Source organism: Lemur catta, chromosome 2, assembly GCF_020740605.2.
Source record: "Lemur catta isolate mLemCat1 chromosome 2, mLemCat1.pri, whole genome shotgun sequence".
Taxonomy (NCBI): domain Eukaryota; kingdom Metazoa; phylum Chordata; class Mammalia; order Primates; family Lemuridae; genus Lemur; species Lemur catta.
The window spans coordinates 45,624,290-45,646,766 of NC_059129.1; the positions used below are offsets into that span (position 1 = coordinate 45,624,290).

General features: G+C 41.9%; 2 protein-coding genes across 4 annotated transcripts in view; one reads left to right on the plus strand and one right to left on the minus strand.

Annotated features, from left to right (window-relative positions):
• Positions 1 to 684, minus strand: part of SLC26A8 (solute carrier family 26 member 8) — a 58,653-nt gene extending 57,969 nt beyond the window's left edge. Inside the window, exon 1 of the mRNA XM_045543595.1 lies at positions 613 to 684. Coding sequence (XP_045399551.1) covers positions 613 to 650 — 38 coding nt within the window. The 5' untranslated portion in view covers positions 651 to 684. The remainder of the gene's footprint in view (positions 1 to 612) is intronic.
• Positions 685 to 12,865: 12,181 nt separating this feature from the next.
• MAPK14 (mitogen-activated protein kinase 14) overlaps positions 12,866 to 22,477 on the plus strand; it is a 72,856-nt gene continuing 63,244 nt past the window's right edge. The window contains exons 1-2 of one of the 3 annotated variants that reach the window (XM_045543598.1): positions 12,927 to 13,032; positions 13,350 to 13,432. Coding sequence is in view for 2 of the 3 variants with exons in the window: in XM_045543597.1 (XP_045399553.1) it covers positions 13,317 to 13,432 (116 nt within the window). In the remaining variant the exon portion in view is untranslated. Of the gene's footprint in view, positions 13,433 to 22,477 lie in introns of all 3 variants that reach the window. The other 2 variants (XM_045543597.1, XM_045543596.1) reach the window with 2 other exon arrangements.

The window sequence follows — 22,477 nt, forward strand, 5'->3', positions numbered from 1 at the left end:
ACAAATACGTACTCTTTAAATCTTCACAGTCACTTGCTGAGGTAGGTGCCATAATCATGCTCATTTTACGGGTGAGGAAACTGAGACACAGTAGGATTGAAGAGTTTACCTAAGGTCATGCAGCTGGGAAGCAGCAGAACTGGGATTCAAAACCAGACAGCCTGGCTTCAGTGTGCTGTGCTACCTTTCTGGTTAAAATTCAGAAGTGGAGAAAACTGTATGATTTATTTGTTGATTTATTGTAGAGACAGGGTCTCACTATTATGCCCAGGCTGGTCTTGAACTCCTGGCCTCAAGCAATCCTCCTATCTCAGCCTCCCCAAGTGCTAGGATTATAGGCGTGAGCCGCTGTGCCAGCTGAGAACTGTATGTTTTAGAAGTAGGGAATAAGAACTGCTATAAAGCCCACAGGAGGCCGAATGGATGAGATTTAAGTGTCCAAGTGGCGAGGCTAAGGAAGGTAGAGGGGAGTTAGGTTGAAATTTCTATGTGAATACTTATTTATAATGAGGGTGAAGTTAGAAAAGTAAAGTAGTAAAGTTAGTAAAGTTTGTAGAGACAAAGCCAATGTGATCCCCAAATTCCCTCTCTGGCACAGGTCCTCTTACTTACCCTGCAGCAGAGGAAATGAGAGGACTGGGGAGGGACATCCAAGACCACAACTTGCAAAAGGCAGAATATGGACAAAGGAGAAAGCCTTAGGGAGGGGAAGGTCTGTGTGGAGGCCTTCCTCACTGTCACCAACACATGCCAATTGGGTGGCAGACCAGGGGACAAGAGGAACTAATAAATCAGTTAGTAAGGACAACTTGAGTAATTAGGGTTAGTGCCATGATGTAAGTCACAAAGGATTCTTAACCCAAGGAATCTGTAGATAGAATTCGGGGATGCATGTGAACTTAGATGGGAAAAGATATCTTTATTTTCTCTAACCTCTAACAGATATTTAGCATTTCCTTCAATTATGAATGTTGACAACAAACCACAGCGGTATCAGCAGAACTTGACTTTGTCACCAGTAGAAATCACAAATATTTTTTGTATTACATTACAATTGCTACAGATATCTTGAAATATTATTTATATTCATCACTACTTTTAAATTATGGTAGTTATTAGATCTACATTATTAAGCAACATAATTTGGGGATTTTCATATTTTGATAACTATATTTTAATGTAACTGGTTTCCCTTATAATACTATTTATTTTATGTATTAAAAAATTATTCTGGCCAAGACCATTTTAAAGGTAAAGAATAGTCTCTTCAACCAATTGTGCTGGGAAAACAGAATATCCAAAGGCAAAAGAATGAAGCTGGACCATTACCTTATACTATATACAAAAATTAATTCAAGATAGGTCAAAAAGCTAAACTTAAGAGCTAAAACTATAAAATTCTTAGAAGAAAACAGAGATGAAAATATGCATGATCTTGAATTTGACAAGTTTATTAAATATGACACCAAAGTCCAGGCAACAAGAGAAAATATAAATTAGATTTCATCAAAATGTAAAACATTTTTACATACAAAGGACACAATCAACGGAGTGACAAGACAGCCTACAGAATGGGAGAAAATATTTACACATCATATAAGATTTACAAACTCATATAACTGGTAAGAGTTTAACATCCAGAATATATAAAGAACTACAACTCAATAATTAGAAAGACGAAGTTAATTTTAAAAAAAGGCAAAGGAAATGAATAGACATTTCTCCAAAGAAGATATATGAGTGACCACTAAACCACATGAAAAGATGCTCATTTAGTCATTAGGAAAATGCAAAACAAAAACAAAAGCAAAAAACCACAATGAGAAACAGTTTCATACCTACTGGATTGGTGACAATAAAAAAAATGGAAAGTAAATGCTGGAGAGCATGTGGAGAAATTGTCAATTGCCAATAGGAAAGTAAAATGGTACAGCTGCTGTGGAAAATAGTTTGGCAGCTCCCCCAAAAATTATACATTGAATTACCACGATTCAACAATTTCACTCCCTAATCCTTTCAGGTGTATCCCAAAAAGAATTGAAAATGGATTCAAACAGATGTCCTATGCCAATGTCCATAGCGGCATTATTCACAGTTTCTAAAAGGTAGCAGCAACCTATGTGTCCACTAACAAATGAATGGATAAACAAAATATGGTATATAAATACAATGGAATATTATTCAGCCATAAAATGAAAGGAAGTACTGCCACATGCTAAAATGTGGATAAACCTTGAAAATGTTATGCTAAGTGAAAGAAGCCAGACACAAAAAGACAAACATTGTGTGATTCCACTTAAAATGAAATAGCTAGAATAGGCAAATTCACAGAGACAGAAAGCAGAAGAGAGGTTACTAGGGGATGAGGGGAGGGGGAAATGGGGAATTATTGCTTAACAGAGTTTCTGTTAGAGGTGATGAAAACATTTTGGAAATAGATAGTGGTGATGGTTGCACAACATTGTGAATGTCAATAATGTCACTGAACTGGATACTTAAAAATGGTCAAAATAGCCAATTTTATTTTACATATATTTTACCACAATAAAAAATAGTAATTAAAATTATTCTGAAAAGAGGTTCATTAGCTTCATCAGACTGCTGAAACTTCATAGCACAAAAACAGGTTAAGAGCCCCCGAACTTAGGCCCTAGCTAGTCACAGTGAGTATAAGAGGGGGTGGTGGTAAGTTCTACGTTTATGACCATGAATGCTCTGTGGGCACTGCTGAGATGTGTGGTTAGAAGAATTCTCTTTCTGCTACCATTAATTAATCCATCATGGCTGTCTTATTTTTGTCAGGAGACTGCTAATGGTGGTTAATTAAACAATGTATTTATGAAATTTCATCCCTAGATATTGTGGGGATAGCCAAGGTCTTTATGCCCAAGAAGTTACAATCAAAAAAGTGCTACAATGGCCGGGCGCGGTGGCCCACGCCTGTAATCCTAGCACTCTGGGAGGCCGAGGCGGGTGGATCGCTCGAGGTCAGGAGTTCGAGACCAGCCTGAGTGAGACCCCGTCTCTACTAAAAATAGAAATAAATTATCTGGCCAACTAAAATATATATAGAAAAAAAAATTAGCTGGGCATGGTGGCGCATGCCTGTAGTCCCAGCTACTCGGGAGGCTGAGGCAGTAGGATCGCTTAAGCCCAGGAGTTTGAGGTTGCTGTGAGCTAGGCTGATGCCACGGCACTCACTCTAGCCCGGGCAACAAAGTGAGACTCTGTCTCAAAAAAAAAAAAAAAAAAAAAAGTGCTACAAGACAAACCACAAAAAACAACTGAAGAAAAAAATTACACAATAAACTGCAGGGTTTGGATGACATGAGTTCAGAGAAAGAAGACAGAAGTGGGCACCAAAGGAGTCAAGTTGGGTTTCGGTCCTGCCTAGCTTGGTGGCAGCTGAATGATTGGACACACGTACCGGCACTGGACATGGTGTTTCAGGGTGGTGATGTTGATGTCCACGTTCCCAGAGGAGAAGGGCCTCCTTTTGTGTTCCTGTTGAAAGGTCTCCTCATTGTATACGTCTCGCTTAACATCATATATAAAAGAATTTTGCCTGTATTTAGAGCTGAGACCAGAAATGGCACTCCTCTCTCCTTGCATCGTTCCTGAATAAATGGAAAGAGGTCAAATAAAAACAATTTTGAAAAATCTAGATCCTTAGCACATTTTTAAGGAAATAAAATTTCTATGTAATGATTTGTGTGTGTGTGTGTAAGACAGAGTCTTGCTCTGTTGTCCAGGCTAGAGCGTAGTGGTGTCATCATAGCTCACCGCAACCTCAAACTCCTGGTCTCAAGCAATTGATCCTCCTGACTCAGCCTCCCAAGTAGCTGGGACTACCATACCCAGCTAATTTTTGTACAGACAGGGTCTTACTATGCTGCTCAGGCTGGTCTTGAACTCCTGGCCTCAAGCAATCCTCCCACCTCAGCCTCCCAAAGTGCTAGGATTACAAGAGTGAGCCACTGCACCTGGCCTAATATTTTACACTTGTATAGCATGTTTCAGTTTTACAAAACTCTTTCTCAATGCTGTACAATTTTCTGTGTATTATTCTCATTTTCCAAATGGAGAAATCAAAGCCCATAAATTTAAACAGTCTTGGCTGTCTATTATTGTAATAATTAGAGCCAAGACTAGAACCCAGCTGTCCTGCTGTGAAGCTTAGTTTTCTTTATATTTAACTGTGTTGTTGTTAGGTTGCAGGAAAATGATTAAGAGGTAAAAGTCAGTATTAATTACCAATTTTCACTGAAAATGCTAAGTGTTAAGTGCTCAATACAGAGTCTTCTAACTCCTTCTCTATCTAAAATGGCATCCATCATTATCCCTTAACCTTTTACTTTTCTTCACAGCACTTGCCAGCACCTGATTCAATATTTATCTGTTTGTCCACTGTCTGATTCCCCCATGAAATGTAAGCTTAGGAGGCAGGACTTTGACTGTTCATGGCTGTATTCCCAGGGCCCAGAACAGGGCCTTCTGCTTAGCAGGCCCTCAACAAATATTTCTTGAATGACTGTCAAGTATCCAGTTAGTGGTGCAAGGGTGTAGCAGAAAAAGCAGTGTATAGGACGTCAGGCTTATTTTCTGACTAGCTATATAATTGAGGGCAAGTTTCTTAGAAACTGAATTTCAGTTTCCTTGTCCGTGAAATGACATGGTTGGACAGCATCATCTCTAAGGGTCACTTTAAGCCTTTTCTTTCTTTCTTTTTTTTTTGGACAGGTCTCACTCTGTTGCCCTGGCTAGAGTACAGTGGTGTTACCATAGCTCACTGTAATCTCCAACTCCCAGGCTCGAGTGATCCTCCTGCCTCAGCCTCCCAAGTGGCTGGGGCTACAGGCATGTGCCACCACACCTGGCTAATTTTTCTGTTTTTTTGTAGAGATGGGGTCTTGTTCATGCTCAAGCTAGTCTCAAACTCTTGACCTCAAGCAATCCTCCCACTTTGGCCTCCCAATGTGCTAGGATTACAGGCATGAGTCACCTGGCCTCACTTAAAGCTTTAAAGATCTTTATTGTCTTGTTCTTTTAAAAGAATGATAAGGTAGAGTTAATGAGAGTATACAGGGATCCATCTCTGGGACACAGTAAAATCATTCTTAATAATCTGTGTTTTTGAATAATAAAAAAGGCATAAACTCTAAAATTCTTCCACATAAATATAAAAAAGTATATATATATCAAATACTTGTAAAATATATTGGTAAACACCCAAATTACATAGATTATACAAATAGTTCTTTTATGGGTGATGCTGGAAATAAGTTTAATGTGTTAGCAACTTTGTTTTCCTTCAGAATGATCATGTATCATCATCAGCATCATCATCACCACTGTTTATTGAGCACTTATATGCCAAGCATTGTGCTAGATTTTTTTCATGAATTTATTTGAATTTATGACTTTACTTCATTAAACCTTCACAATTAATCCCCCCCCCCATTTTACAGGTGATGAAACTGAGGTTTTAGACAAGTTAAGTAATTGGGCCATACTTACATATTTTATTTTTATCCTCAAAGCACTGGGTAGCAGTAGTATGCTGTATAACATCAATTAACTAAGGATCACAAATTCACTAAAGCAATGAGGAGGTGATTGGGGAACACAGAATAGGAAGGGAAAGGCATTTTACAATATATCACTTAAGAGAGTTAGTACCTTATGTCTTTTACAAAAAGAAAAAGAGGTAGAACTTTTTAAAAGAATTATAAGGAATAGTTTCTCCTTTCTTCCTCCATTCATAAGAATATTGATCTAATCTTCCTTACTTTCCCCATGTCATCTTCTAATGCACTTCCATTACTAGAGTGTATTTGTTCCTGGCAACCTAAAAGAGCCTAATTAACCTCCTAATTATAAAATTGCTGGCCAGACTCGGTGGCTCACACCTGTAATCCTAGCACTCTGGGAGGCTGAGGCAGGAGGACTACTTGAGGCCAGGAGTTTAAGACCAGCCTGAGCAAGAGTAAAACCCATCTCTACAAAAAATAAAAAAATTAGCCCCAGGTGGTGGAATGTGCCTGTAGTTCCAGCTACGCTGGAGGGTGAGGTGAGAAGATTGTTTGAACCCAGAGGTTTGAGGCTGCAGTTAGCTATGATCATGCCACTGCACTCTAGCCTGGGTGACAGAGTGAGAATCTGTCTCAAAAAAAAAAAAAAATGCTATCCTGGGTCAGATTGACGGTCTAGAATGCAGCATTTTGTTCTGAAAATGGCACGAAGGCAGGGTTGGTGTGAAACAGGCAACATATGAATTGAGGAGTGGCAGGAACAGTGGGGATTGGCAAAGGTGGCAGCAGCTACTTAGCTCCAGCCATTGTTACCCCAGTATGGCCAGACCTGGTCTTTTCTAAGGGAAGCCATAATGCTAGATTTTTATGTGGAATCTTATGACTTTTAAACATTGTTGGTGACTTCATATGTTTTTAAAAACACAGTACACAACTAACAAAACACCTCTCCAGGCTGGATTTGGTCTGAGGACCAGCAGTGTTTGACCTCCGTATCAAGGGACTTGTTGAAGACACAAAAATATCCTCATTTCCTCCCATTACAAATTATAGTTTAACTCCTAAGAATTTCTCTCTTTTGAAGTTGAAGTATTTATATTTTCTGTTGTTGTGCCCTTTGGAAGTATTATATCCCATTTGTTCACTTATAGAAAGTAGCATTTTGTTTTATTATCTTTAATTTACATTGTTTATATTTCAAGAGGTGGCCCCCACCTACTAGAGTAGGATTTGGTGAGTCTGCTTTTATTTTCACAATTTTATAAATTTCTATCATATCCACTCTTGGCCTTCATTTGTTTCAGACTGAAGAATGCTACTTCCCCTGTGGTCAATTAATTTAGTGTTCCACAACATTTGTTGAATGCTATGTATTCTAGGGATACAAAAGAACAAGGACTCTACAATTTGGTAAAATAAAAATACCAAAATATTATATAGTGCTGTAAGAGTTTAGAGGTGGGAAAGATAGGAATTAACATTTATTGCTGGCCTGCCATCTACTAGTTTTTTTCCATGCATCATCTATCTCCAGAGGTAGGTACCATCTTCCTAATTATGATTATATTCATTTTACCGATGACTTTAATGAGTTCCTCTGAGTCATACTGAAATTAAATAGGAGAGCTAGAATTTGGATATGGTCTTTCTGATTCCAAAATAGATGCCACATCCAAATACCATGTGACCTCCTACAGAGTGGGATTAATAAGTCCAGCCTGGAGGGATGGAGAAGGCCTACTGGGGGAGGTATGATTTGACCTTCATCTCAACTGGGGGCAAGGAAGAAGAACAGGTATTTCAGGGAGAGAACAGAATAAAATTACAGAGATAATGTAAGGCAAATAATTCAACAGACCTGAGTAAAGTTAGTGTTAAGCCCAAAAAAGAAGGTTGAGACCTATTCCTGGAGGACCTTGAATACTGGGTTGAACCTGGACTTTTGAGCTATTTGAAGTCTTTGAGCAGGAGCAGCAATATGCACAGAGATGCACTTTGGGAAATGAATTGTGTCAGTGCTATGGTCTAGAGCTGTGTTGTCCAGTGTGATAGCCATTGGCTACATGTGGCTATTTAAAGTTAACTTAATTAAAATAAAGCATAATAAAAAATTCCGTTCCTCACTTGCACTAGCTACATTTCAAATGCTCAATAGCCACATGGGCCTAGTGGTTACCTTACTGGACAGCACAGATATAAAACATTTCCATCATCACAGAAAGTTCTATTGCACAGTGCTGGAACTAGGAGAGACAGGGGCAAAAAGAACAGTTAAAGACCATTAGTGTTAACAGTAGTCTAGGGGAGAGGTTATCAAGTCATAAACTTCTGGCTCTAGAATGAGAATGCTAGGAGATGCAGGTGGAAACCTGTCCTTAAAGGACTTATCAAATGTCTGGGTAAAGGCAGCAAGGGAAAACACATGATTTCCTTATAATTTTTTTTTAGTAGTCTTCTCTAGAGTTTCTCCAATTCCACTATGTCTTTGTTGACTTCATAGAAACCCCAGTGGCTCATTTTCAGGTACTAGAAGGACCCTTCCCAACATGATGCAATGACCAGAAGCTCCTGCTGTCAAGTAGGCCCCACCTATCAAGACCTACTGAATTAGAAACTCCCGGGGGTGGGCCCCACAGTCTGTTTTAAGAAGCTCTCCAAGCTGGGCATGGTGGCTCACACCTGTAATTCCAGCACTTTGGGAGGCTGAGGTGGCAGGATCGCTTGAGGCCAGAAATTCAAGACCAGCCTAGAAAACAATTTGAGACCTTGTCCCTCAAAAAAAAATTTTTTTTTTTTTTTTTTTTTAACTGGGCATTGTGGTGAGCCTGTAGTCCCAGCTATTTGGGAGGCTGAGGCAGGAGGGTTGCTTGAGCTCACCGGGTTTGAGATTGCAGTGAGCTATGATGATGCCACTGCACTCTAGCCTGGGCAAAAGAACAAGACCCTGTCTCAAACAAACAAACAAAAAGCTCTCCAGGTAATTCTGATACAAAATAAAGTATGAGGAGCTCTTTCACCACTCTCCCCCCCAACTACCGTTATCTATCCATCCATCCATCCATCCAGATTCATTTAGAATATTTTAAAAACTAAGAAGAAAAAGGTTAAATATAATCCAATTTTCTGACATGACCCAATAGATGTGAAATTCTGAAAACTAAACTAATGTAGTTGCAAGAATATCTTTCTCTGATATTATCTTTCATATGTTTTCTGTAATCATGGAAAGGCAAAATTCACTTCCAAAATTTCAAAATAAGCATTTGTAATTCCATCAGAAACAACCCTTAGCCTGTTACTACATAGGTTTTTTATGGAGGATGTATTGGGAGTATAGAAAAGGCATAAGCAAAGAGCAATGCCTTTAGTATCTTTTAGTCACTGCCTAGTGGCTGGGGACGACTAATAAGGAGATAGTCCTCTAGCCGATGACCATAGGATACGTAAACACAGGAAAACTACCTTCAATGCAACGCAGTGACAGTAATGTCAACAAGGTGTGTTGGAGAGATGTTCATTATTGGGATGGGATGTTGGAGAAGGTTTCACAAGGGGACACGGGCTCATAAATAGCATTTGACCCGAAAAGAAAGGGGCAAGGGGATGAGGGGTGGGGGTTCGGTCAGAGGGAAGGGAATGACCAAAAAGCAGTGAGGTCTGAAAGGACAGGGAGCAGCTGGGCAGTCAGGCCTCAGGAGATGGGTGGGGTAGGTAGTGGGGCACGGGGTCCAGACCGTTCTGGGGCTTTTTACAACATAGACAAGCGAATGTGAAAGAATTCAGCTTGCAAAATGCACACACTGTCTCTTGTCATTGCCATTCCACAGGGCCTTTCAAAGTAGAGACAATACCTGAGAGAGAAGCTCTCAGGGACGACTGTCATTCATTCATTCTACAATATTGACCGAGCACCGTGCCTGGCCCTGCCCTAGGGCCCGCGCCGGAGGGAGCCGGGGACCCGCCGGGATCGCAGCTCACACCCCGCAGCTCCCGGCTCCCAGACGTGTCCCGGCAGTGGCTCACCTCTTTCCCCGACCGGGTCGGGACTGCGGGCGCTGGGGTCTCACAGGGCTCGGGTCAGGCTGGCAGCTCTGCGACGCGGACGCCGGCGGTTCCCGAGAGCCGTTGCAGCCGAACCTGTGGGCGTTCCTGGCCGGGCGGGAGGCAAGAGTTGGGAGGGGGCGGTGAGGAAGGGGAGCATGAGGAGTTGGGGTGGAGATCGGGGAGAGGGGTACCTGGGCGTCCTCCCCATTCCTGGGACATCGGAACCCCTTGGTACCTTGTGGTATACCTGGGTACCTGTGCCACCAGGCCCCTACTCTCTCTGAGGTTTTACCATTGATTGAGGGCCTATTTGGTCCCAGGCCTCGTGCCTGCACTGCTCCTAAGGCAATTCTGTTAAGTTTCCCGACACCCAGTCAGATCAGAAGAGGCGTGAAGAAATGGAAGCTAGGAGGATCACCGAGATTTCCAGCCCTAGGGTTTCTGCCCCACAAGCCTGGCTCTCCCCACTGGATGACACCCTCCTGCCCAGGTCTCCTGCTCTGTAGGCACACATACTCTGCATCCACCCCCTTTGTCCTCCTCAGGGAGGCTCAGTCCCTATCATTGTCTCTCCTTACATCCCGTAGTCCTGCTTGGCCTAGTTGCAGTTTTACACTCGTTTGTTTGACTAGTGTATTAATGTCTAACTTACTATTCACTTTATGTATCCCTTTTCGTAAATTGTCTCACCCCCATGAGGGCAGGGATGTTTATTTCTTGCATTAACTGTTATATCATCTGTGCCTAGAACAGTGTGGAAATATTCAATAAATTTGAGTTGAATGATTGCCCTCCTGTCGCTGGTAAACTCCACACAGGCAGCAATTTGTGGTTTTTACTCTTTTTTTTTTTTGAGACAGAGTCTCATTCTGTTGCCCAGTCTAGAGGGTGGCGTCAGACTAGCTCACAGCAACCTCAAACTCCTGGGCTCAAGCAATCCTTCTGCCTCAGCCTCCCAAGTAGCTGGGACTACAGGCATACGCCACCAGGCCTGGCACTTTTTTCTATGTATTTTTAGTTGTCCAGCTAATTTCTTTCTATTTTTAGTAGAGACGGGGGTCTCACTCTTGCTCAGGCTGGTCTCGAACTGCTGAGGTCAAACAATCCGCCCACCTTGGCCTCCCAGAGTGCTAGGATTACAGACGTGAGCCATCACGACCAGCCCAATTTGTGGTTTTTAATCACCTTTTTATCAGAAGTGCCTGGCACATAATAAAGTATTTAATATACATTGGTTGAATGAGTGAATGAATGTACTACATATTTCATCTTTACGCTTTCATTCACCCTCACCTCATCATCCTAATTTGTTGGATAAATATGTACATTTTTTAGGATTCCTACTTTTTTTTCTTTTTATTTATTTATTTTGAGACAGAGTCTCACTCTGCTGCTGGGGCTAGAGTGCCGTGGCGTCAGCCTAGCTCACAGCAACCTCAAACTCCTGGGCTCAGGCAATCCTCCTCCCTCAGCCTCCCAGGTAGCCGGGACTATAGGCATGTGCCACCATGCCCGGCTAATTTTTTCTATTTTTAGTTGTTTGGCTAATTTCTTTCTATTTATAGTAGAGGCGGGGTCTCGCTCTTGCTAAGGCTGGTCTTGAACTCCTGAGCTCAAGCAATCCTCCCACCTTGGCCTCCCAGAGGGCTAGTGGATTCCTACTTTCAGGCTTCCTCCTCACCCCTTGTATCCATCTACTCATTTCCTTGATTCCCCACTCCCACCCCTCATTTCTCCATAGTCATGTTTTTGCTCTCATGTGCCCCTTCACCCTCCATTACTTCTTAGAAAGTTCCCTAACCCACAAGTTGGCTTGGAACATTCTCAAGTAGCATGTCTTTCTAGGCAAGAGAATCCAGGCTAGGCCGGGCAAGGTGGCTCCCGCCTGTAATCCTAGCACTCTGGGAGGCTGAGGTGGGAGAATCAATAGAGCCCAGGAGTTTGAGGTTGCAGTGAGCTATGATGATGCCACTGCATTCCAGCCCGGGTGACAGAGACTTTGTCTCAAAAAAAAAAAAAAAAAAGAGAATCCAGGCTAAGTTACATTGAATCCCAAATCACCCATGGTGCTGTTTTTTGGTTTTATATTGTTTTCCTTGAGGAGAACCGAGGATTCTGTACTACCTCTTAAATTGAGATCATGGTCATTGTTCATAATTTTTTCAACAAATATTTATGGGGTACATTTCATATTCTAAACACCATGCTAGATGCTGGGACAAGATAGGCAAAGTCTGAGCCCTCCAAGGAATGTATAGCACAAAAGAGAATAATCATGGGAAGTGATGAGAAGTGTCTTGGCATTGGACCTATCTATTCCAGTAAGACAGAATCCAGTTCTGTTCATTGTGACAAGCTGTAGCATAGGCATGGATTGATAACAGTGGGTGCAGGTATGGGGTTATAATACCCTACCCATTCACATTTATTGTCTTGTTCAGTTTTTACAAATTACCCCATTAGGTGGAAATGTAGGGCAGGAATTCTCTTGCAGAAGCTGGAACTAAAGTCTAAGAAAGGTCAATTGATTTGCCTAAATGCGACATTGCAAGAGCACTCCCTGCCCTGTTCTCCTTACTCAGGCATGAGTTAAATGGTTAAGATCCTCTTCACTGGATGGCTCTTCAGGGCAGGAATCAGTTTCCAACTTTCAGTGTAATGGTTTTTAAAATGCTTCTCAAAGGGAGATACCAGAGATTTTCCTGAATTAGAACCATCTGGGACGTATTCTAAAAATACATTCTTGATGTCCACCTACCCAATTAGACTCCCTGTGGGTCTTGGGAATCTGCATCTTAAAGTCCCAGGGTTATTCTTCACATAAAAGTTTAAGAACTGCTAGGAGAGTTTGCGTGGAAAAACTCAGCTTTGATGCAGGGTTAATATTTTCCTTTGGGACATATTTCGTCAGAATTCCGAAGAGTAAGCAACAGCTTTCTGGCCGGAACCTGTTTCTTTTTTATGCAAGCGTTATTTGGAAATTGGGGGTTCCGCTGAGCAGGGGCTCCGCTGATGGTGAATACTCGCAGTTGAAAGATCTTTTGACTCTTTTCTTAACACCGTATTTGTCACTGTCGCTTTCCACCACGGAGCCAGGCATTAGCCCCGCCGACCACGGTGGGGCGCACGCGATGCGTGTAGCCCTCTTATCCCTTCCTTTCCCTGTCTGCCTTCGCGCCCTTAAGAACAGTTCCTGGGAGTTTCTGCCTCTGGTCTCCAGTTGTTGCTCTCTTCTCGCGAGAACTGTTTCTCCCATTCTCCACACAAACCCCCTCCCGTGGGCAGGTTCCATATTGGGTAAAATCTCGGCTCGCGGGGAGTCTCGGGAGCTGTTATCGCGAGAGTACGGCGGGAGGCTCCTGGTCGGGGCTCTGCAACCGAGACCACTGGAGCCTCGGCGGGTGCAGCAGCTAGAGGACGGGTCCAGCGACGCGGCCCGGGGCCCGGAGTCGGCCTGGTGGGAAGAGGGTGCAGGGGGGTTGCAGCGGGCGCAGCCTTGCGCCCCGGAGCGCGCCCCTGTCCCTAGCCGGGCTCGCCCGCCTCGCTGAGGCTAGTCCAGCAGCTGCAGCTGTCAGGGGCCGCGCGCGCGGGACTGTGCGGGGTCGCGGCAGCCGCACCTGCGCGGGCGACCAGCGCTAGGTCTCCGCCCGGCCGGGCGGGCATCGCGAGCCGGGGAACGGGTGCGGGTGCAGGCGGGGGCCCCGCAGGGCCACCTCCTTGCCCCGCAGCTGCCGCTGGAAAATGTCTCAGGAGAGGCCCACGTTCTACCGGCAGGAGCTGAACAAGACAATCTGGGAGGTGCCCGAGCGTTACCAGAATCTGTCCCCGGTGGGCTCCGGCGCCTATGGCTCGGTGTGGTGAGTGTCGTCGGGCCGGGGGCCGGAGTGGGCAGGGGTGGTACCTCGCGCCCGAAGCCCAGGCCTGCCCCCGCTCTGCGATGCGCCAAGCGGCAGGAATTTTCCTCGGGGGAGGGCACTGCTACCCGTTCCAGCCCTGCCTGTCCTGCACCCTTGCAGCCCTTAGACCCCTCACCCTGCACACGCAGGTGTGGTCCACCGGGTGCAAGGCTCAGGTCTGCTGTGGGAGGTAGATGGAGGTGCTGGAGTTCGGCTCTGGCTCCTACCCTGCACGTTCCCTTCTCGGAGGGTTGCTGCTCCGGGGGCAGGCACGGGGGAGGGACGGCTTCCTTGGGGGGTCTCCCTATCGGCGTGGAGCAGAGGGTCCCTCTCCCCGGGTGCGCCCACCGTGGGGCTCCGGAGCCTGCTCTCTGAGCAGACAATCCCGGCGAGTTGCCGGAAGAAGTAGAAGGGCAAAGCGGACCAGGGGACTGCGGGTCATCTGAACAAAACTGACCAGGAAGGACGCTCTCTCCGGGCTTTTTTGCAGACCTCTGTCGAAATCCCGTTTTGAGAAGCGTTCTTTTTGAATTCGCACTTGAATTAGCAGCGACCCATAGAGCTTAAAATACAGACTTTATCTCGGTTAGCACTGTGCCAGCTTGAGTGGTGTGTTTCCGATTCGGTTGAAAGCGTATTTCCTTTCCGTGGAGGGAGGGCGGTGGTAGTGCCTGCAAGAACACTGTAGCTTGAGAAACTGGCGGCCTCACTGATTAGTCACATACCACTGCTCATTTAAGTATTGTTTGACAAAACAATTTTCTCATTTGAAGCAAGAGAGATTCAGATCCGTTGGGCGCCTTCAAGATCAAAAAGTTATTAACAGTGCTGGGAGATATTATAATATTTTTTAATTGAGATAATTCCTGCGACTACTGTGTTTTTAAAGTCCCTTAGAGAGTTTGTAGGGAATTATTTACATTTGTGGCCTGAGGTACACGATGGTTTTCATAAGGATATGGAACAAGGAAGGGAAGAGATACTTTTCAGCTTTAATTTACGCTGTGTGTTTTAAATGAAATCGGTGTCATAAAATTTCCAGGCCTGGAATATTTGACTGTTCTCTAATTTGCAAGGTTTTACATACTGCATTTTAGCTTGTATATAATTTGAGAGCTCTTGATCTGAAACTAAATATCAGACTTAACTGTTAGCTTTTTCTGTATTTTAGTCATTTATGTTGTATGCATTGTGTGAAAAGGGGCCTGTGAAATGATTGTTTTGGAACAAATTCCAGGCTTTTGGATGAGTTAATCTTTAAATATGATTCCTGTGTTCTTTAAAGTCACATCATGAATTTCCTGTTTGGTAGAATCTTCTGGGTAACTGAGATTGTGCAATTGTGTCCAGCAATGGATCATATTGCACTTTCTAGTTCAGGCTGCTCAAGTTATGTTGCAGATGGCACCATACTTGACATCTTTCTCTCATTTTACAGTATGGCTGTTTACAAAAGGAATTTGTAGCATTTTACATTCATTTTATACATTATTGATTTGCTAATTTTCAAAGATGTATTTGGATCATTGTTCTTTTAATATTTAATAGCTCATTAATATCTTTCCATTTTTCTTTCTTGAATTGACACATTAATTTCTGTAGTATCAAGGTTTTTTCCCAGTGCTTTTTAAACTTTAATGGAGTGATACAGCAGAATAACCCTGAGGAGTTTGAGTGAACTTGAACAGAACTGCTTGCAAGGTTTCCCTATTCTTAGTGTGACTAGCTCTGCACTGGAACAGGAGATCCAGATTTGTAGTAAAATGCCATTAAAATTAACTCCACATTTCTTTCGTGCTATACTTTTCTGTGGTATGGACGCTAGTAGTAGTATCTGACACTTGACAGTACTTTTGTTAAACAGATTTTTAAGAATAGGTAATACATTGACATTGTATAAATTACACATGTGTAAAAGGATATTCAGGCTGGGCGTGGTGGCTCACGCCTGTAATCCTAGCACTCTGGGAGGCCAAGGCGGGCAGATCCTTTGAGCTCAGGAGTTCGAGAGCAGCCTGAGCAAGAGCAAGACCCCATCTCAACTAAAAAGTAGAAAGAAATTAGCTGGACAACTAAAAATATATAGAAAAAATTAGCCGGGCATGGTGGCACATGCCTGTAGTCCCAGCTACTCGGGAGACTGAGGCAGAAGAATTGCTTCAGCCCAGGAGTTTGAGGTTGCTGTGAGCTGGGCTGATGCCACGGCAGTCTAGCCAGGGTGACAGAGCGGGACTCTGCCTCAAAAAAAAAAAAGGATATTCAGTAAAAGTCTCCTTTCCTTTCTGTTCTCCAGCCACACTACTCTCTTCCTCAGACACAACCACTCTTAAGTATCTTGTATGTCTTTCCAGGGAGGCAGAGTTTTTATTTGCTTGTTTGTTCAGTAGTATTTTTACTAAAGGGATTTAAGATGTAAGCTGTAACATATTGCTGAAGGAAAATACAACTGAAATTATGTGGTAGTTGACTATAAACAAATGTAACCTATATTGGAATGAAAATACCAGAATTTAGATTTACAAGTAAGGGTTATTCAGAGCATTTAAGTTCTTTCAATTACCACCTTTTCAGCAGTGGCAGAAAAAATTTTTGGGAACTTCTGTTAGAATCCACTTTGAAGAATGTGTTACTTTTCTCCATCTTCATTCTTTGAGGCACATTTAATTTTAGGGAATAACAAAGTCAATTTGAATCTAAATAATTTAGGGAATTTAGACTCAAGTCTGATGAAAAAGTTTAGGCAATAAGATTGGTGATACTGTTTTAGGTCAGATAGGAGTTGTAACTATAAAGTAATGACAATTTTTTGTGTGACTTGTTGAACTTGACCTGAAGTCTATTCCAAAAAACCTGAATTTTAGTTGAAGAAATGCAACATTATTGAAATGTATTTTAGATTCTTAATTGTATTCCTTTAATTTGTGGCATAATTGGGTGTGTAACTTTTAAAAACATTTTATTTTAAGCCTATTTTATTAATTGTTACTAAGTGTAGTAAGAAAAGCAAGTAGCTGCCTGTGTAATAACCAACTATGAATCAGAGATCAAGCAATCAGACCAGAAATTTGAGAGTTGATAGTGTTTTACAGATAAGCCTTTCCTTTTGTAAAGAGTAAAGGGAACTAAACTGTCTTGCAGTTTTAAGGAACTTTATGCATTGTTTGTGAGGGGAAATGAAGCAAAATTGTTTAAGAATACATTGTTGCAAAGCATTGATTTTGTGGTTTTGGGACAGAGGGGAGAATCTTTGTGGTGAGTTAAAGGAAATATAAACAGGAACTTAAGTGCCTTTCCTCTGGGGTATGGTTTTTCCAGCCTTTTTTTTTTGCTGTTGATCAGAGGAGATGGGGCACTGGTAACTGTAAATGGGAATGAGAGTTGAGAATTACTTAGATCATATTCCACCATCAATTCAACAGTATTTAAATCCAACTCTGGGCCAGATAGTGGGCTAGGTTCTGGTACCTAGTGCTGAACAAGACAGACCAAGACAATCCATTCCCTCATAGAGCTTATAGCCTAGTGTGTTTAATAACTATATTTTGTGGGTTGCTTACTGTGTTTTAGGCATTTTGCTGCACTTTATATTTATCATCAACATATAAAGTATATAACAAAACCTTTAGTAAGAAGATGGCAAAATTTACGAAGAAATCAAATCCAACTTCCTAAATGTTTTGTGGCACAAGATTGTTCCAATAAATATAATACAAATAAATGAAGCTAATTTTTTTTTAGTATTAATGGCCATTCACCATTTTAAATCTTTTTTTTTTTTTTGAGAATGAGCCAGGGCACAATAAATAAAAATAAGTCATTAAGTTTACAAAGATGACTTTCTTGACTCCTAAACAGTGAGAAACACATGCCCTTTACTTTTCTAGTGGTGACAGTAGGTCCATGCTGATCTTTCTTCCCATTTACTTTTCTTTGTAATCAAAAGCAAGGTAGTTGACTGTGTTATCAGTGCCAGTCAATAAGAAGTTTTAAACATAATTAATGGCAAATATTTGTGTTATTGATGTATAAAGACTGTTTTAAGAATGGGTTCAGGTTGGGTACGGTGGCTCATGTCTGTACTCCCAGCACTTTGGAAGGCCAAGGGTAGAGAATTGCTATAGGCTAGGAGTTTGAGATTAGCCTGGACAACAGAGCAAGATCCTATCTCTACAAAAAATAAAAAAAATTAGCCAGGCATGGTGGCATGTGTCTGTAGTCCCAGCTACTTGGGAGGCTGAGGCAGGAGGATCTCTTGAACCTGGGAGTTTGAGGTTACAGTGAGCTATGACAGTGCCACTGCACTCTAGCCAAGGTGACAGAGTAAGGTTATGTCTAAAAAAAAAAACAAGCAAAAGGAAGAGTTCAGTCAAGTTGGCTATAAAGCCATAGTTTATTTATCAAATCCCATTTTTTTCACTAACAGTTTTCCACTGTTTCCCATTCAAAGTAAGAGTGTCCTGGACCTCCAGCTTTTCAATTCTGCCAGTTTAATTTCTTGACACTGATAAGTACTCTGCTTTTGATTTCCCTCTAGCTCAGCCTCCTAGATGATCTCTGTTGACTTTGCCTTTCACAGGGCAACAGTGCAAATGTCGCTGAGCCCCTGGGGCTTAGGATTCAAAGGCAGAAGAATTCATTGGGCTAGATCACTCTCACTTTAATATTAACTGACATTTTTATGGGTTTTTGCAGTTTATAAAGTGTTTTCATTCAAAGCATTATCAATTAGTCCTCACTAGCTCCATGAAGGCCAGTCTTTATTAACCCAGTTTTATAGATGAAGAGCTGTACTCATTCCTTAAAGGAATGGCATACTTGTCAGTGCTACTTTGGTTCTGGGGTTTCAACACTAGTAGTCTCCTTTTCTGTAGATGTGGGCTGCTGAGGTTGTGTGGTGGCACCTTCTTTGTACAGTTTGCCTCCTTTTGTGAAGAAAGGGGTTACTGAGTCACCTGCAATAGAACTGTGACTGTAGGAAAGCAATCCCACCAGTGTCATTGCCCAGCTAATCTGAAGGGTAATGGTTTAACCCATTAAAGCAATGTCTCTTCCTCAGAATTGATAAAACAAAAATGAACTCATTGCCCAGATTAAAATTTTTTTTCCAAAATAATTATTAGGCAGTGCAAATAGTTCATTCCTGAATTTATGAATCCTATTGGATTTTGAAATTCTTCAGTGTACATTTACGTAAACTTGAGACTGTATATATACATATATATTTGTATTATATAAGTATAGGATGTAAATGGAAATAACTGCCTCTCTAGGCCTTTGCAAATACATTAGATTTTTGCTCTTTTGTAGTAAAATTTTGTATAAAGCTTATTTGTTCCTATCCAAGAGGCAACTATAATGCTCAAAAAAACCTCATTATAAGGTGGATTCCCCTGACTTGGAACCTAGGGATTTCTTCTCTTGGTTGCCATGTACCTGGAAGTCATGCACATGTTTCTTCAGAAAATAAAAACACAACCCCTCTTTAAACTTGAAATGTTTTTAGTTAAAAGAAACTTTCAGTATTAGAAATAATTTGCCTTTCACAGTGCTTCCATAAATTAAGTACAGGCATACCTCGTTTTATTGCACTTCATTTTATTGTGTGCAATTCGCAGGTAATTGTGTTTTTTACAAGTTGAAGGGTTGTGGCAACCCTGTGTTCTAGCAAGTCTGTTGGCATCATTTTTCCAACAACATGTGCTTACTTCATGTCTCTGTGTCACAGTTTGGTAATTCTGGAAATATTTCAAACTTTTTAATTATTATTATATTTGTTATGGTGATCTGTGATCAGTGATCTTTGATGTTACTATTGTAATTGTTTTGGGGCACCTCGAACCATGCCCATATAAGATAGCAAACTTAATTGGTAAATGTTGTGTGTATTCTGATTGCTCTAAGTGACAAGCTGTTCCCCTGTCTCTCTCCCTCTCCTGGGGCCTCCCTATTTTTTGAGACACAACAATATTGAAATTAGGCCAGTTAATAACATTACAATGGCCTCTAAGTGACCAAGTGAAGGGAACAGTCACGTGTCTCTTTAAATCAAAAGCAAGAAATGATTAAGCTTAGTGAGAAAGGCATGTCAAAAGGTGAGATGAGCTGAAAGGTAGGCGTCTTGTTTCAAACAGCTAAGTTGTTAATACAAAGGAAAAGTTTTTGAAGGAAATTAAAAGTGCTACTCCAGTGAACACATGAATGATAAGAAAGTGAAACAGCCTTATTGCTGAAATGGAGACAGTTTTAGTGGTCTGGATAGAAGATCAAATCAGCTACAACATTTCCTTAAGCCAAAGCCTAATCCAGCAAGGCCCTAACTATCTTCAATTTTATGAAGGCTGAGAGAGGTGAGGAAGCTACAGAAGAGAAGTTTGAAGCTAGCAGAGGGTGGTTAATGAGGTTGGGTTAAGGATACAGGCTGTCTGTATAACATAAATGTGTAAAGTAAAGCAACAAGAGCTGAGCTGGTGGAGAAACTGTAGCAAGTTATCCAGAAGATCTAGCTAAGATAATCGATGACGGTGACTACACTAAGCAACAGATCTTCAGCGTAGACGAAACAGCCTTCTACTGGAAGAAGATGCCAACTAGGACTTTCATAGCTAAAAAGGAGAAGTCATTCATTGCTTGGCTTCAGAGCTTCAAAGGACAGGCTGACTCTTTTTTTTTTTTTTTTTGAGACAGAGTCTCCTCTGTTGCCCAGGCTAGAGTGCTGTGGCATCAGCCTAGCTCACAGCAACCTCAAACTCTTGGGCTCAAGTGATCCTCCTGCCGCAGCTTCCCAAGTAGCTGGGACTACAGGTGTGTGCCACCACGCCCAGCTAATTTTTTTTCTATTTTAGTAGAGATGGGGTGTGGCTCTTGCTCAGACTGGTCTCAAACTCCTGAACTCAAAGCGATCCTCCCACCTCAGCCTCCCAGAGTGCTAGGATTACAGGCATGAGCCACCTTGCCTGGCCAGGCTGACTTTTGTGAGGGGCTCATGTACCTGGTGACTTTAAGTTGAAGCCAGTGTTCGTTTACCATTCCAAAAATCCTAGGGCCCTTAAAAATTATGCTAAATCTATTCTGGTCTATAAATGGAACAACAAAGCACATCTGTTTACACATGGTTTACTGAATATTTTAAGCCCACTGTTGAGACCTACTGCTCAGAAAAAAAGATTCCTTTCAAAATATTAGTGCTTATTAACCTAGTCACCCAAGAGCTGTGAGGAGATATACGAGGAGATCAATGTTGTTTTAAAGCCTGCTAACACACGTTCATTCTGCAGCCCATGGATCGAGGAGTAATTTCAACTATAAGGCTATAACTGCAGTAGATGTAGATAGTTACTTCTCTGAACAATCTGGGCAAAGTCAATAGAAAACCTTCTGGAAAGAATTCACCATTCTAGATGACATTAAGAACATTTGTTCTTCATGGGTGGAGGTTAGAGTATCAACATTAACGAGAATTTGGAAGAAGTTGATTCCAACCCTCATGGATGACTTGGAGAGGTTCAAGACTTCAGTAGAAGGAAGTAGCTGCAGATGTGGTAAAAATAGCAAGAGAACTGGAATTAGAAGCAGAGCCTGAATTGTTTTAATCTTATGATAAAACTTTAACAGATGAGAAGTTGCTTCTTATGGTGAACAAAGAAAGTAGTTTCTTGAGTTGGAGTTTATTCTGGTGAACATGGGTGGGGAGGTGAGTACATTCCAAGGTGGGGGATTAGCAAGTACAAAGGCCCTGGTTTAACTAGGAGACCAGTATAGCCAGAGCTAAATGAACCAGGGGCCAAATATCGGGGGTGGGGTGGGGCGAAGTAGGTGAAGGGCTGTAGATGTTCGGGGGGGTCATGCAGGGTCTTATTTGTCTTTGTAAGGACTGTGACTTTTCCTCTGAGTGAGAGGAGAAACCATGGAGAGACATGGTCTAACTTATGTTTTAATAGATCACTGCCCTGGGGTCCCTGTGTTTTCATTTCTATTCTTTCCCTATTAGAGACATATTGTGGTTTAGGATAGAATGGGGGAGTTAGGTAAATTGGTGCAGAGCCCTGCCCCATACCCACAACTCAGATTCCAGCAGGCCCAGAGTGCCAGATCCAGTATTTTTGTTGGGCCCCAGAAATTCAGGGTACTCCAATCCAGTTCTTTAAATAACAAGGACTTACTTCATTTTTTCAGGTTTTTGTTACCAAAAGGAAGGGAGCAAAGAGATTAACTCTAGAGTTCAGCTGAAAAAGGAAGATTGACCTGCTGGCAGATTGAGTGTTTTTTAACTTCTTTGGCTTTGGGGGTTTTTCTTACTATTGGGTCATATTTTAAAAGTCATTTTTACATTCCTTCAACATTTAAGCATTTAAGATCTCATTTATTTTCTGTTTTATTTGGCCCTTTGTCTGCTTTACATTCCTATCCCTTTCCTCCATTATAATAATTTTAATAGGGGTTGGACTGTTGTTACCTGTCACTAATGTCCTGGCTACGAGGCCCCAGGGACTTCTCTGTTAACTTGAATAATTTTTAGATTTGAAAGATTCCATAGAAATGTCACCTTATAAAAGCCCACACTGTTTATTGTCCTCCCTGTCTTTATAGATGTAAACTCTTCTCCTCTTTCATCAAAGCTTTTCCCCTTTTACTGCTCTATCATCTGGTTGCAGAAAATAAGTTTTCCTGCAAATAACAGATTCCATGGCAACATAATAAAAAGGTAATAGAACAAATGTTTATTTTGTCTGGACCTGCTGAGTAATGTTAGACCCTGAACATGTTGGCTCCCGTTACTTTGAATGATGTGGTTACGGATTTCCTTGTTTTCCTACTCTTAGGCCTTGGTGGTATTGTCACCGTGCCTGTGACATGAGGGAAGCTGTATATGTGTGCCTTATTGTCAGTGTACCCCAAAGTATGCATTGATGGTGTTTGCAAGCTTATGGTTCAGACTGTAGACACCACACAACGCATGACCATGCCCAAAAGGAAAGCATACCAGTTGTCCCCTTTGTTTTTATAAAT